The 15,674-nt window shown below is 40.0% G+C and overlaps 1 protein-coding gene across 1 annotated transcript in view; it reads right to left on the reverse strand.

Moving 5' to 3' along the window:
* The window catches only part of LOC139986698 (protein groucho), an 82,423-nt gene that overhangs the window by 17,928 nt on the left and 48,821 nt on the right, over window positions 1–15,674 (reverse strand). Inside the window, exons 5-8 of the mRNA XM_072002234.1 lie at window positions 15,317–15,361; window positions 11,948–12,085; window positions 2,496–2,775; window positions 500–525 (exon numbers count right to left, since the gene is read on the reverse strand). Coding sequence (XP_071858335.1) covers window positions 500–525; window positions 2,496–2,775; window positions 11,948–12,085; window positions 15,317–15,361 — 489 coding nt within the window. The remainder of the gene's footprint in view (window positions 1–499; window positions 526–2,495; window positions 2,776–11,947; window positions 12,086–15,316; window positions 15,362–15,674) is intronic.

A 15,674-nucleotide genomic window follows, 5' to 3' on the forward strand; every position in this document is an offset into this window, starting at 1 on the left:
AGCGCGGCTCGTCCCTTTCTCCATCCCTTCCCCTCATTTACTTCTCTCTCTCTCTCTTTACATTTCTCACTTCCCAAACACACGCTCTTTACATCTCTGACGCTCGAAAATTCTAACAAAAAGCACCACGTCGCCGCCACTTCAACGTCCATTAATAATTTAATTCGAAACGGCGACGTTATCGTTGAGCGTGATTTCTGCGCCGGTACACGCGTCAACCGTCCCGTAAATTACTCGTTAAAAGCAACGAAAGAAAAACTAAATGCACTCCAACCGAATATAAAAGTACGCGAAGCGAAAGAGCAAAATTTCATTAACGGCGAGTTTCTCATACAAAAATTCTCCGATCACTCGAGAAATTCGTTTATATAACTCGTAAACAATTGTTCGTTCGCTCGAAAGATAGAGAGATAAAGTAAAAAGGTAGCGATAATGGCGAGTACAGAAGAAAGCGAAGGAAATATAGAAAAAACAATAGAACAATATATTTTCTACTCACGTGTCTTTCCTCGGTCGAGCTGAGACCTGTAACGAGACAAATGCAAACAATCGTCAGTCAAAAGCCGTGCGTTTTCAATGGGAGGAGGGGCGAGAAAAAAAAATCATTTTCATGCATGGGGTGAAATGGGAGGACGATTTAGGGGTGGAAAGGGGCAGGTGAAAAAAACTGTCGAAATCCCGGCCACCGCGCGTCGATAAAATGTTAATAACGTGCCCATAAAAAAGAGACAGCAGGGGTGTGAGCCGAAACAGGGGGGGACTAGCCTGTTCACTCTCTCTCTCTATATATATATCTATATCTATGTGTGTGTTAGATACGTATGCGATGTGGCATAGCGTGGCGTGGATAGTAGAAGCGCGAGAGGCGCCCGTATAAATGATCTTCATGCATATTTATGCGCTTTTCGCTCAAAACCGCCGGTGTCCGCTAACAGGGTGACGCAAACACGCTCACCCCCCGCCTCGAAAGCGGATACCCGAAAAGCGCTTTGAAAATTTCCAGTTGAGCGAGCCGAGCCGCACGCTCGCGCCACGTCGGCTACATATTCTTTTTTTTCCCTCCCTCACCCCCGTATACCCTTCCCCCGCTGTCGACTGTCCCGTGGTCCAGAGTGCTCCCGACCACCCATTTTCGATAGCGCATACATATACATATATACAGACCAATATACACAGAACACGTACATATACACATATAGGCTACAGTCGGTCGACTGGTCCTCTCTTCCCTTTTTTTTTTTTTTTTTTTTTTTTTTTTTTTTTTTTTTTTTTGTTCAGGGTATCGCAAAAGCGGGATCAAACGGATGATGGTGACAAAAAGAGAAAAAACCTCGCGATGGGACTGGACCGTTTGCAGCATGGAACTCGCTCGCTTCTCGCTCGCTCGTAGTTGCGCATGCGCTCGTGCTGGTGTGATTCGTTATATCGGGGCGCAGCGCCACTCGAACGTGACCAAAGGCCGGAATTTCGTTAATTTCTTTTCCCGCCGTGCTACCCACAGAGGTGGCAATTAAAATCGTGTGAAAGGGCGGAAGGTATGCGTATAACGAGTATTCCGGGGTTTTACGATTCTCGTGGAGCGAGCCGCGGCGAGGAATTCGATCGTGAAGGGAAGCGTGTGGCGCGGAGGGGTGCGCACCCGCCGCGCCGCGGTCTTCTGTGGTTTTTTGGAATTGCTGCGAGGGAGAAGGGAATGTAATGCGTCGTAAAAGGAAGCGTGGAAATTAACTGGCGCTAATTTGATTCCAGGCACCGACGTTAAAATGGGTTTTGATGCCTCGGACCGTGAGTTCTTTTTCAGATTCTAGGCTACCAAATACAGTATATAGTATTGTAATTTTGATGGAATTCTTTTTCTAATAATTTAGAGATAAATATAGCATATGATCTCATACGTATTATGCCGTAATTAACTTTTCCACCTACTGGTTTGCTGATGTGTCGGAGTTGAGATACGTTTTCGTCGATGATACACGCGTGTTGATTTTCTTTGGCGAAAATACGCGGTTTATTTGATCGTTCCGTTCCATCAGAAGCATATTTTATGAGTAACGTACGTCGAGGAATCATTATCTTTATCGGTATTTTTGTTGACTTTTCTAGCTAAATGAACGAGGCTTTGTACCATCGAACAGTAGATTTCTCCTTAGTTTCTCTTGTTTTATTAGTATTAACTCCGTTACTCCGATATTTCTCTTATTTTCCACGAGAAATCACGATAATATTTGCCTCCGAGCACAGAAGAGTACTATTTTCGTTTATTTAATGCTTCTATTTTCCATATCAAAATACCACATATCCAAATTAAAAATAGAAAAGAATCTACCGTAATATATTCAACGTTAAATTATACAAGAAATCCTTTTTTTATTTTTTTTACAACAAAATTAACGATAAAAATGGGAAATCACTTAGGGCTATCAAAGGGTTAAAATTCTTAGAAGCTAATGGGAACTTTGTATTCTTTGATCGAAAAGAGAAGCAAGAATACTCACCGCCATTGCTTTTTAAATCATCGGGTTGACCACGATGTAATTCCGTTTTACTCAACATCGACAATGGATGAGCCGCTGTTGTGCCCGGTGCTGTGGCAGCAGCCGGCGTTAAGCCAAGGCCAAGAAGAGCCGCGGAGGCGGAAGTTGGCACCGGAAGTCCAGCAGCTGGTCCTAGTCCCGGAAGTCCGGGTAGTCCTGGATGAGCGCCTATCGCCGTCCCCGGTGGCAATTGTTGAGCATGCATTTGCTGCAGCAGTCTTGATATGTCAGGTCTCTGTTGCTAAAACACAGAAAAAATAGTTATCACCGTGGTTCAATTTTCACATATAACAACATTATTTTATTGAGTGAATTAATCAATCTTTCGTTACAAAAGAAATAATTTTGTACAAAGAAAATAACGATCGAATATGCGTAGTATTATTGTCTAGTTGATTTCTTTAATACTATCGGAATAGTATTATATTAATATTGTCTGTGTTTAAATTTTGATTGCGTTTCATCGATCGTAACACTATTGGTTTATTTGAGAACAAAGGAGTTAAATATAAAAATTGAATTCTTCATATGGTTCAGATATTCGACATTCTATTTATACCATTATCGCTATTTATGTAAATTCATACTTTTATGAATACAAGAAGAGAGATAGAAACTATACAGAAATGTGTGTTTCGTTTATTAAATATATTAGAACAGGTTCTTTCTCTATCCGACACATTTTTAAATATTACATTGCATTTTGTGTATTTATCGCCTTCGAATCTTCCATAAAATGCATAAAACTTCGTCTCCCATAATAATCACCGATAACTCGAACCACAGAAGTACATCCCCTGTGGATGTTTTCTTAGATGACACCATCCATCGGCGTCAGGATGAAATGTCATCGTCGAGAAAATCCAAGCTGACGTTATACGCCCTGAGTAAGGGGTGAAAACGAATCCGTGTTCGAGAACCCTTGCAGACCAATGACGATGGCCACGGTGTCCCAAGAGCTACTCCATAAGAGGCAACGAGAAATAGGGAGAGAGGAGGTGAATCAACGAGCACAAGAGCGGACAGACCGGTGAAGAGCACAAACGGGAAGACGAAAAAAGAAACTCAGGACGAAGAAGACAGAAAACAAGTTGTCGAGGGCAGGAGAAATCCAATGTTAGATCAAGAGGGGATAACAGAGGCCGGTAAACTCGTTACGTGAGCGAATCATGCTTATCGTGGATTTCACTTAGGTATTTAGGGATCGACCGAGAGGAACAAAGAAGAGTAGAAGGGGAGAGAAAGTAACACACGATTCTCGTAGAACGAGGGTCGTGGTCGCACCGACGAGGGTGGATTATGCGAAATAACCCCTCTCGGGCTACGCGCCGATTGTGTACGATAGTTATTTTCCTGGACTGTCGCTGAATGGGCCAAAAGGGACGGCGAGGGGTCGCGGCTTGGCGTGTGTGTATACAGCTCGTACGGTCTTCCCGCAGCACAGTTTACCCCCTAGGGACGTATTTGCACCGCCCTACGCACGTGTACCTACTCCACGGATGTAGCTTGCAATTTGCCTTGCGGCCACTCGACTTCCGGCGAGGGGCTTTTGACGCGCAACAACTTTTTCTATGCTGTGAAGCCCGCTCGACGAACGACCAGGAAGGGGCCACGGGGATCGCGCCGCGAGACGGTGAAACGTTTGCAAGAGAAGGAAGGCCTCGTTGACGTTCATTTTTCAGGGGTATCGATTTTTTCAAGAAACGCCCCGCTTTTTCGAGGTAGCCGTCGAGAGCTTTTATCGACGTGCACGGTAAACGGTCTGCGGCGTTTGATGTTTCGCGCGATATTTGCTGCGGAATTTCCCTTCTTTTTCTTCTTTTTTTCGAACGCTTTGTGGACATCGGTTAGTGAGCTTTGCAGTGGGAGTTTTAAACGTTTGGAAATATTAAGTCGGCGGTTAATACTAGATCGAGGATATTTGCGCGGCTTCATATTTTTGTGAACATAATTGAAAGAGTAGGAAGTTTTTACACTACGTTTGCTTTATACGTAGAGTCAAATGTTGAATGTGTAAGTAAAGAGAAAGAGAAGGATAGAGAAAATGAGTAACGCAATTAAAATTACGACAAAACAGAAGTAGAATAGAACAGTAATCGCGGAAGAGAGTTCAAGTTTCTAAATAAAGAGCGACCTCGATTAATAGTGCAACTATTTTAACAATTATGAACTATTTTGATCACTCGCAGATTACGTCTTCGTGCTGGAAAATTAGTTCTATTTTAAATATGTTTACTCCGATAGGATATTTTAGCCGCTGCTAAACCCATGTTTTTACGGAGAGAGGCGAATGCGCGGAAGAGTTTATTTTTACAAGGAACATTCGAATACTGAATAATTTTATCGAATACCGAAGATAACCTTTCGCTTCGTCTAAATTTAACTCGACCACTTGAAAGCACGTTGCTTTCGAATGACAGAAATACGCGTCCACTGGACATTATTATTATTGGGCAGATATTAAGACGCATTTTAAACGAATTTGCCAAAAATATAACATCGATAACGTCGTTGGTACAGCTTAAATAATCGACTGATTTTATTAACGTTCAATTCATCGAAAGATTCTCAGCCACTGAATCACAACTTTCCACGTATGTTCGCCAGTTCCAAGAATACCATTTACATAAATTACCCTTTTTTATTTCGAACGCTACGCTATATCCATAATACTACCATTACCACCACGCCGTATAATCATTTTCCACTTTATACATAACAAAACGTATCGATTACCCCTGATCAAATTTCGGCACCCCTGACCAAAATTCCCACCCCTGTATCATCCATCAAACATGCGTAAACGTCAGTTATAATATTTTCCCCATTTCACAAACTAATACCAATCGAAAAAAGAAAAAGAAAAGGAAATTAAATGTAAAAATACAAAGTACAGAAGCAATTGTCGAACGAGCAATAGACACGCGATATTCAAAATGCAAGAGGCTTGAATTTTTCTCTAAATGTTCATTGTCGTGTACCCTGAGTTCGATTTTTGTATAATAAAATATTCTATTTCGCTGATTCTAGAGCTATGCAACAAGAATAACTCAGTTTCCTATTGAAGAAGAAAAAGATATACTGTTTCTCAATACGATCTTAACGCGATGACGTAGCGCGAATAATAACTGATTTCAATTTATAGCCCGACGATTGCATAAAAAGCATTTTAACTGCCAGAGTTTCTAAATACTAACTCATCGTTAGTACGCAACCAAAGAGTGGAAAAAGAATTTTAGATTAGAAAAATAGTCCACTTCCAGTGCCGTCGGTTAAAGTCGATAAACATTACTACCACATTGATCTTCACCCTTTTGATAAGATTCCCATGTTGTTATTAAAAATCGACCAAAGCGTCTCAAAGTTCCAATCCTTGTGACCGACGGTTTGACCTGATGGCGTGGGGAAAGAACCGATGTCCGTAACAAACACGTACGTGTATAGCGAAAATCGGCGAGCATAGGCCACGTTGAGCGTGCACGAGCCCCCGACGGTATTCAATTCGTATTCGAAGCAACGCGAGAGAACCGACAGGGGGGAACAGGGGGCGTCGTCGTTCGTGCAACGCGGCAAACGAAACGTAATAGTCCCAAACGAGGTTTAACGCGGCGTGAATAATACGCGGAAAGGGAAGCTACAGTACGAGGAGGGTTGGCTGGCCTGATGCCTGAGGGGAGGATCGGTCCGGCACCATCGCGCAGTGCCGGAGGTGCGACTCGTCCATACCTGTACGTTTAAATACGTGTCAGGGAATATCCTGTATGCGCCTGTACAAATGCATCCCCCTTGGCTGGCTGGCCGGCTGGCTGGCTATCGTATCTGTCTGTGCGTGCAGGAAAGCGTGCGATACGCGCGTTCAAAGGTGCAAGAAGAAGAGGAAATGGGGAACGAAACGAGACAGGGTGAAACAGAGAGGTGCAATGGGATACAGCGGAGACAAGGAAGGGTGGAAGCGAGATAGGAGAAACGGGGCAGGGAGAATTGCGTTCCAGCGTGCAGTGTTATTAAACGAAATATTGATTCAACCCCTGTTTACCGAGTAATACATATTCATGGGGGTTGGCGCTTATGTCTATTTGCCTCTGTCGTCCCTTCAGCCTTTGGCCCCTGCCGTTCTGCCCTGTCCGTTTCTGTCTCCCTTCTGCGTTCGTCGTTGCTTTCCACTACGCTTTCCTTTTGTATATTTATATGTATATGTGTGTACCTTTCTCTATCTCGTTCGATTTATCTCTACCTTGTTTTCGCGTCTTTATTTAGCATGTTCCAACCCTACGACGATAGAACTGGAAACATTGGAACGTCTCCCCTTCGTAAGTACATCAGCATGCGCTAACCACATGTGCGAACGAGAGGAGTGCATGTGCACGTGTAACGTTGCCGGCTTCACCTTGTATTAGCCACTGGTCGGCGCTGAGTGCACGCGCTGATTATGCGTCCCCACATGCCGATGACGCGTATTACGCAACTGCAGATTGCGGTTTGTGTCACGACCTCGATCCGACGATTTCTAGCGGTCAGGCCTGCGCTCGTTAAATCGAGGACGCCCCAACGAGAGCCTGATTCTGTCTGCGGTGATCGGACCAGATAACGTTTGATGGCTCTTTTTTATTTTTCTGACGGGTTGGTGGGTTTTTATGGGAGACTCGTGGTAATGACGTAGTAAATTTCAATGGCAGAAGAAATCGGACGTCGAAATCAGAAATCAAAAGCAACAGTTTTCTTTTTTCTGTAAAAAAGAACTGGTATAATTAATAGCCGACATTCGAATTTCTATAATGCTTCGTTACAAGCATTTCGACCGTCAAAAATTAATCTGGCCCATTCCGGTAAAAATACTTCGATCGCCGACGAATTTGATATCAGTCAGACGAAGTTCAATTAACTTTCTTTATCTACATATATCGTTTCATTCAGTCTTACGTCAAACACATCTCGCGAGCAGACGAAAAAAAAAGGGAAACAAACATGATTTGATCAATTTTTATTGAACCGTGCAAAGTTGAATTAACTACTCTGATTAATAAACTTACTTGAATCCTATTAACGCTTTGATTGACACGTTGGTCATATATGACGGTTTCTCCTATGACGTCACGGTGGTTATTGGTGACCGGAGCGCGCTTGAATTTTTTACAGTTGTAAAAATTGAATGAAAATTGACAGTTGGGACATTTTGAATAGAACCGATAAATAGAAGATACTTTGAAATAAAAAGTGCCCCATTGAACAATTAAACATTTTTATTAAAACATCAATAAAAAAAAATGGGAATTAATCTTGCATCTAACGGTGCACTGTGTTAAAACACTTTAAACATAAATGTGGCTCATCGATACAATCTGGACAATAGGTGGTCATCTTTTGGTCCGATTCTTAGCAATGTTTGATCCTAACTGTTTAACAGTTTTTTATAGCACTCTCTGAAAAATTTTCGTGTGAGGTGCGCTTAACGAAACAATACATCGCGACCTTAAGACACTTACAGTTAAAGAAGAAATATCCAAATTCAGTAATAAATATAACATAAGAATTAACAACCACCAAAATCCACTAGTTACTCAATTACTTGACACGACGGATCAGATCCGCTGGCTAAAAAGACATTACTCTCTAGATTTAAACATTAGATTCACCTAGAAGCAAATATACGATGATCATTTATTATTCACGTTATAGTACCACGCCAGAATAATTTACTTATAATTCTCAATGAGAATTGATTGTAAACTACTTCCAAATAAAAAAAGAAAAAAAAAGGAGAAGGTACGCTTGCCCTTCTTTCTTCCGCATTTCGTGTCGCGCAGTTAGAAGTGTGCACATACCTTACTATTATACACAGAATGAGCAAATACGGTTTACTAATATCTTCTACACGTTTCAACAATATATTCTGCACGTTTTGCTTACGACGAGACAACGAATGCGAATGGTTTGTTGAAATAAACGAAGGCTTGTTATAATATGTCGCTATCAACTGTTACCAAGGCGCCACGGTGGTCACCCGTGACCGCCAATAAGATAAATGATCCATTGGGGAAGAATGTTGTCTTACATCATCGATTTATTATTATTCTACCATTATATGCTTTGAATAATAAAAATACTCCCGTGGCGTCCTGAGCGAAGCATGTAATTTCGGTGTGGCAGTTAAAGTGTTAAAATACGTTGAAGTGGGTCCCACTTCAAGGAAAACTCCACATCTTTTTTAAAGCTTAGTTTTCTTAGTCCTTGAAACCATTCAGTATTGTTTAGTACTAAATCGATTTGAAGGGTTTCTAAGCCTCATAGTTTTCTAGGAACATGCCTTGCACAGATGCTGCAACGAGATACAGACCAGGTCAGTTTTCTGTAATTGTATAAATACCCATAAACCCATGGCCTCGAAGCTCTTTCGTAAAATAACACTGCCAGCCTGCTGATTTGGACCAGCATACACATTGTACTTATACTTAAACTTGCTTTAAATATATTTTTCTATTATAATTACATTCATCTCTATTACGAGATAAAACCTTAAGAAAATAAAATATCATTAAATGCAACTAATAAGTTTCTCCCATATCGTATATTATATCGTATCTTATTGTATTCGTTTGTTGTATTAAGGCTTATGATTGTTACAATCTTTCCGCATGTATGAACATTCGCTGCATTTTTTCTTATCTCAGTTTATTCCTTTTATGTTATTTATCTAGGTAGATCAATATCTTAATTTATTACACGTATTATTATACAGGGTGGACAGAATAAAGAGCAATTTTGAAAAGCGCGGGAATCGTGTTGTGTCGATGGGAGAGAGTGGGGATGCTGTATCAATGGAGCGGTGGACCTCTCTTCAGCATCGCGCGTATGCTGCCAAAACGTTTTATTAAAACGGTGCTTTCCGCAACCATTTTAACATTCAGACCGATGCCATCTGCCTTTACGATCAAAAAATCAGTTGAGAACTTTGAAGAGACTTCATCAACGACAAGAAAAACGCCTGGAAGACCAAAAACAGTGCGTAAGACCGAAAACATCGAGCGTGTAAGAGTTGCGATCGCAAGAAGTCTGCGTCGTTTGGCTCGCCGACACAGCGCTACATTTGGGATTTCCAATAGAACGATTAGATGAATTTTACGCAATCATCTACACCATCATCCGTACTAAATCCAAATGGTTCAGGTTCTTAAAGAAACAGAAAATGTGAACCGAAGACGGTTCCGTGAAGAATTTTTAAATTTAATTAATCAAGACATTACAAATAATTTACGGATGAGCGGCGAGGCCCATTTCCAGACAGGAAGTGGTTCAAATTCCACTGGCAATGCCGTGGAATGTAACGAATAACTCGAGAGCCCTGCTGGAAGAATGTATGTGCCTGAGCGCACGTCATATTACCAGAGTTATTTTTAAAAATTAGTTACTTTTTCATTCTAATACTTATTTTTCTTTAATACTTTTTTACGTAGTTTAAAGCGGTGAAAATAACAATTCGAAAAATTGATTGTTCCTTTCTACAGACTTTTCAAAATCGCTCTTTATTCTACCTCATCCTGTACATCTTCTACGTGTCAGTCTTTGGTGTTTCGTTCCTGTTCCTCCTTTCTCTGTTCGTTCATGCGGAAAGCATCCAACTTTCTGCTTCCCTTCATGAAGTTTGCCAGTTGTCATATATTTTTTGGTTTGTTGTTACTATTTCTGTCCATTCCTTGCTTCTCAGTGCAATTGGTCTGATCTCTGTATACAAATGCATTGTGTAGTCGTTCAGTATATGTTTCCGATTTTCTGTGTCTCGTAATACAAATAAATCATCATCATCATAAATCATAATTTCTTAAAAAGAATCCCTCATATTGGGTCAGTTTTTCTGCTCGCCGTATATGATTACCAAATTTCCCTTTAGCCTGCGGTGTTTTTAGCGCGCGTGTAGCGGCACACGTGCAGAAAGAGTAATTCAAGCGTGTCCGGGGCCACGAGGACCGTGCATTCGTTTAGGCGATCGGGAATTATTCAAGTCGTGCACGCGAGAACCGACACGGAACTCAATTATACGTGCCGCGGCGGTCGAATGCCAATTTCGCATTCGTCGACCCTGCTATCACCGGCATGCAGCCTATGAGTATGAGAAAAACGTTTCCCACCGGAAGTCTGTCGTACACGAGACGCGAAGAAAGGACTCGGCTTACCTACACCTCATTCCCTTTCCAGTCTGCACGAGTACACATGGTCGTGCGGTTAGATTCGGTGGACTATTATGTAAATTGAAGCTCGCTCGACAACGACGGACGTACGCGATCTTGGGTGGCGGGAAAAAATTCTTTTTCTTTTTTTCTTTAAGTGGAAACGCGTTTGCGACTCGTCCAGGTCAGGTAATGGATACGCAAGGGTGATTCACCCGACTTAACGACCTTAAATTACCCGCTCGCCGAATAAACGGCTGGTCGCGTGTAAAATTGTCTCGCGTTTTGCCTGCTGCGGTAGGTTTTTGCGTGTGCACCCATCTTTTTTTCGTCGCCGAAATATCGCAGATCATGTTGTGGCTTCTAAGTGCAACATGCGATACTTCGCTTTGAAGATACGGAAGATACGGTAGATATGAGAAAAGAGGTATATGGTATGGGTTGGAACGATCATTTTGTGTACATGGGTTCTGGGTAGGTTGCCGATCTTTATGCATTTATAATGTGAAAGTACCAAATTGCGCAGAATGCACATGGTATGAAAAAATATATAAAACATGCAAGTATAGTGATTTGTATAATACTTGGTAGGTAGAACAATTTTCTAGCCAAGTTGTAGATTTTTTTATCATATTCTCGAGAATATGGGTTTGCATAAAGATAAAGTTCTAATTATTTATACGTATCTTATAAGAGTAACAAACGGTGTTACTCTTTGATTGTAAAAGTGTACAACAGGCTAAATTCGAATCGATGTGATACATTTTTTATGCGACCAAATTGAAGGTATTGGATGTGTGGTCATCAAGTATGATTATCCAGAAAAGGCGAATCGTACGTAAATATGTACAACTTGATAAAGGAATTTAACTGTGACTCATTTGTATTTCTACGAATATCATTCATATGATTTACAAATAATAAAACAACACGTAGCAATATTGCACTTTCGCGTTTATCGCAACGGTTCAAATCGACACGATGAAGAGGATGAAGGTTAACGAAAGCTCGACTATATCTCAATGAAAAAATTTACGACACCGATAAAACTTATTTAAAGCGATCCTTTAAACGTCCGCTCGATTGTATCCGAGGTACTGAAACTGACAGATGATTACTAAACCTTTTCTTCGACGGAAACGCGTAATTTCACGATGCACCTGTTGCGATATCCTGACGCGTAATGCTGATCGAACAACCGCTCTCCTCTGTTGGAAAATTAGTCAATTACGGAGCATGACGCGCACTTACCCCAATTATGGAGTTCAGCTCCGTCATCGTGACCTGTTTCGCCCTATCAACAGCGGTTGCAACTTGCTGTTGATGTTCCTGAGACAGAAAGGGCAGGATCTGTCCGATGATAGCATTCAGTCTCTTCGATATTTCGGCCTGTAAAAGGAACAAAGGTACGTTCGAAATTAATGAGAAACGTTCGTTGCCGATTAATATTTATATAAAAACGTTAGGTGTAGAAATTAATTCGCTGTCTTTCAAAATAAATTTATCATTTATTTATCCATGTAGTTTTTGGAGCAATACTTTTTTCTTTTTTCTACTATTTTACTAGCATTTGAAGTAATATTACATATGCTGCGTGTTAGAAATGTTAAGATTAAAATAGGAAATCTGAAAATAGTGGGGAAGCATTTAAATTTCATATGGATTCGTAATTATTGACTCAAAGTAAAAATATCAAATTAATTCGTATAATATCAATGAACTGACAAGTTACGAGTTATAAGTTACAAACTTCTATCTTATAATTTTATACATTTCCGCCAGAAATTAGATAATCGACTGACTCGTAATTTGTGAAATTTACTCAAAGATCTAAATTCGCGAGATTATCAAACGAGATGCTGCGTGTTAGAAATGTTAAGATTAAAATAAGAAATCTGAAAATAGTGGGGAAGCATTTAAATTTCATATGGATTCGTAATTATTGACTCAAAGTAAAAATATCAAATTAATTCGTATAATATCAATGAACTGACAAGTTACGAGTTATAAGTTACAAAATTCTATCTTATAATTTTATAAATTTCCACCAGAAATTAGATAATCGGCTGACTCGTAATTTGTGAAATTTACTCAAAGATCTGGATTCGCGAGATTAACAAACGCGGTGGCTGTTGTACATAAGAATTTGGTAGCACTGGTAATTTGTAACATGTGACTTGTAAAGTTTCACCGATAATATTAGTTTTTCATTGAATAGTGCAAGAGGGATCCGGTCACGGTTCGTCACTTTTTTAACTTGGCACAGTGGGTGATCGGTCGACGCGTGAGAGCTACGCGTAGTAAAACGTGCCGGCAACAAAGTGCATAAAAGAGGAAGGAAGCTTTTATTTCGCTTTCGTGGCGAACACATGCTTTCCAGCTGCCCGGAGAGATGGAAAATATTTTTGGTCGACTCACTTTTCGCAAGCAGAGTGTTTAACCGTGGACACTTTTAACACGCGATGCGGTAAAATTAGGCGTACAAAAGAACGAGATACACCGCTGCGAAATTACGTTTCAACTGTTTGGTTTCGTCGACTGTGTCTTGTTGGAGTTTTAATTGGCGAAGCGTAGATGTTATACAACCCTAAAGTTTTCGAGCAACGAGGCTACAGATTTAGAATATTTTCTTCTAAAACATTACACTGCGTAGATATTTAATTTCACCTAGTCTTAAGAAATATCGACTTGAAAGGGAGAAAAGGAATTCTTTAAACTTTTTCTTATAATATTACATATTGTCGTAATACTTTGTCACATTATATAATATATATTTGTATAATTAATTTATCGACTCGATTCGTATATTAATATATTATAAGGAAACAATTACAATAGAAATTCCTTTTAACCAAACGTTTCCAATTTCTAACGTTCTCTCAATTTGTTTTACGCTCGATCGCATATTTACATCCGATCAAAGTTATTTACCAAAAATTAATTTGTGCATAATTCTACCGTGAAATCGTTCAACCTGTTTGTTTCACGGGTTAATTAATATTTTGCCGCGGCAACTCGACAACATTTCGTAAAGGAAATAGGCGGAATGCAAGCAATATTCATCGAACCCGCGTATTTCTAGCATGGATGGGCTGCGTCTCTATTTTCGTCGCAAGAAGCTGGTAAGAGGCGGTGGAACCGCGGAAATAAGCGACGCAGCCAGACATAAGGAGGATGATTAACGAGACGCGTAGAAAAGCTGCGCGTCACGGCTCGGTTTCGCCGGTTTAACGAGCCGATCCCTTAGTTTACGTCCTCTGCGTATAGGAAACGAGCCATACACCAACTTAACTACATCTATGTAGCCTGATCAAAAAATTCGAATGCGCTATTTATATTAATTACTAAGTAGAAAAGAAAAACAACAAAAAGATACGACTTTTACGAACTTCACTTATCTTTATCTTTATGTAAATTTTCACTTAATAGTTAATAACCATTACGAGGTCTTTCAGAGCCGGAAATTAGTTTCCTTCTATTTTGATTGTTCGATTTTCTACGGTGTATTGGAAAAGAATCCTGCACATATTTGATGATCACTTTAAAAGATATGTCAGAAATACATAAATTTAAATTCCTAATAATAGTTATAGATAATCTAGTTTAAATTTAGAGTAAATTTGCTAGTAAATTAAATAGAGGTAAACGATCTGTATCCGGCAGACTAGATTTATCGCAACAGTTTAATTATTCAAATACTCTAAATTTTCATTAACCAATTTTACTCGATTATCTCTAATAACAGTTGCAAACTAATTTTTGATTAATATCAATCTTACGCGATTGACCTGTCAAATACGTGCACGTTCTAAGGTAGACCTATCAAGTATAATTAAAAAATATATTAAGATGCAAATCTTCAAATTTCTCTACCTAATCTTAAAACAAAATTTCTTCGGTCCTCGTATTTTCGAATCGTACGAAACAATATTTCGAAGGAAGCAGACAGAATCCGTGGATTCTCCGTAGCGAAGCTGATTTTTTTAAACACGGAGAACGTTGACGCGTACGGGCTACCAAGTTATCGTGCGAACGGAACGTCTTCTCGGAATAGATGTTCGCAAACGGAATCGAAAGTGGCGGCTGCATTCTCTCAGAGCCTTGCCCCATGTCGTCGAGTCATCGCTGCAAATGTTTATTCGGCCGTGTACACGGGACAAACTTATCCCGCTTAATGACTGCGGCAAACACGCGACGTTAACCGGCGCGGGTCTCGAGCCAAGAAAGATCGTCGCGCGATGCAATGCAAGTGGAAGGAAGTGCGCGTGTATACACGCGAAACGCGTTTTCGCGGTTGATTTTTGAATTTCCTGCAACGAGACGGGGCTATCGTGTCAGCGATTTTCGATCTTTCTCGTCTCGTTACACGGAGAAGCTAATTACTAAAATCTCGCGACATATTGAAAAATATATTACAATAACTGGTTCGAGACAGAACGTTTATATCGAAAGAATATCGTCGTTTTTATTTGATAATCTAAGGGAAAAGAGAGTTCAATGCGCCTGAGTAAATAGTCAAGTGTTGCATGTTTGAAAAATTTGTATATTGCGATTGTACGTCGGAAATGATGACGAGAAAATTTATGATAGTTCTTGCTGGAGAGAGTAAAAGGAACTTACTTGTTTGTGCATCTCCACGTTTAGGCCGTACGACATTTCGTAATACTGTAACAGAAAACATAAATTGGTTATCAAAATTATAAATACGTCAACTTCTAAATGAAAATGGATTATTAACATTTTAGCTACGGTGTATACTAAAAGAGCACAATTATGCATAGTAGATGAGATTATATTTGGAAATCAGTTGTCGATACGCGTTAGAAGCATTAAATTTCTTATTTAAATTTCGTATTTTGAAGCATTTTTTAATATAATTGCAAAAACGCAGTGTATATCGGTAGACTGGATATGCTGATGGAAATTCATGTTTTTGTGAAAAGAACTAGAGAAACGAGAGATTGGAACTGACTAGAAA

This window comes from Bombus fervidus, chromosome 1, assembly GCF_041682495.2.
Source record: "Bombus fervidus isolate BK054 chromosome 1, iyBomFerv1, whole genome shotgun sequence".
Classification (NCBI taxonomy): domain Eukaryota; kingdom Metazoa; phylum Arthropoda; class Insecta; order Hymenoptera; family Apidae; genus Bombus; species Bombus fervidus.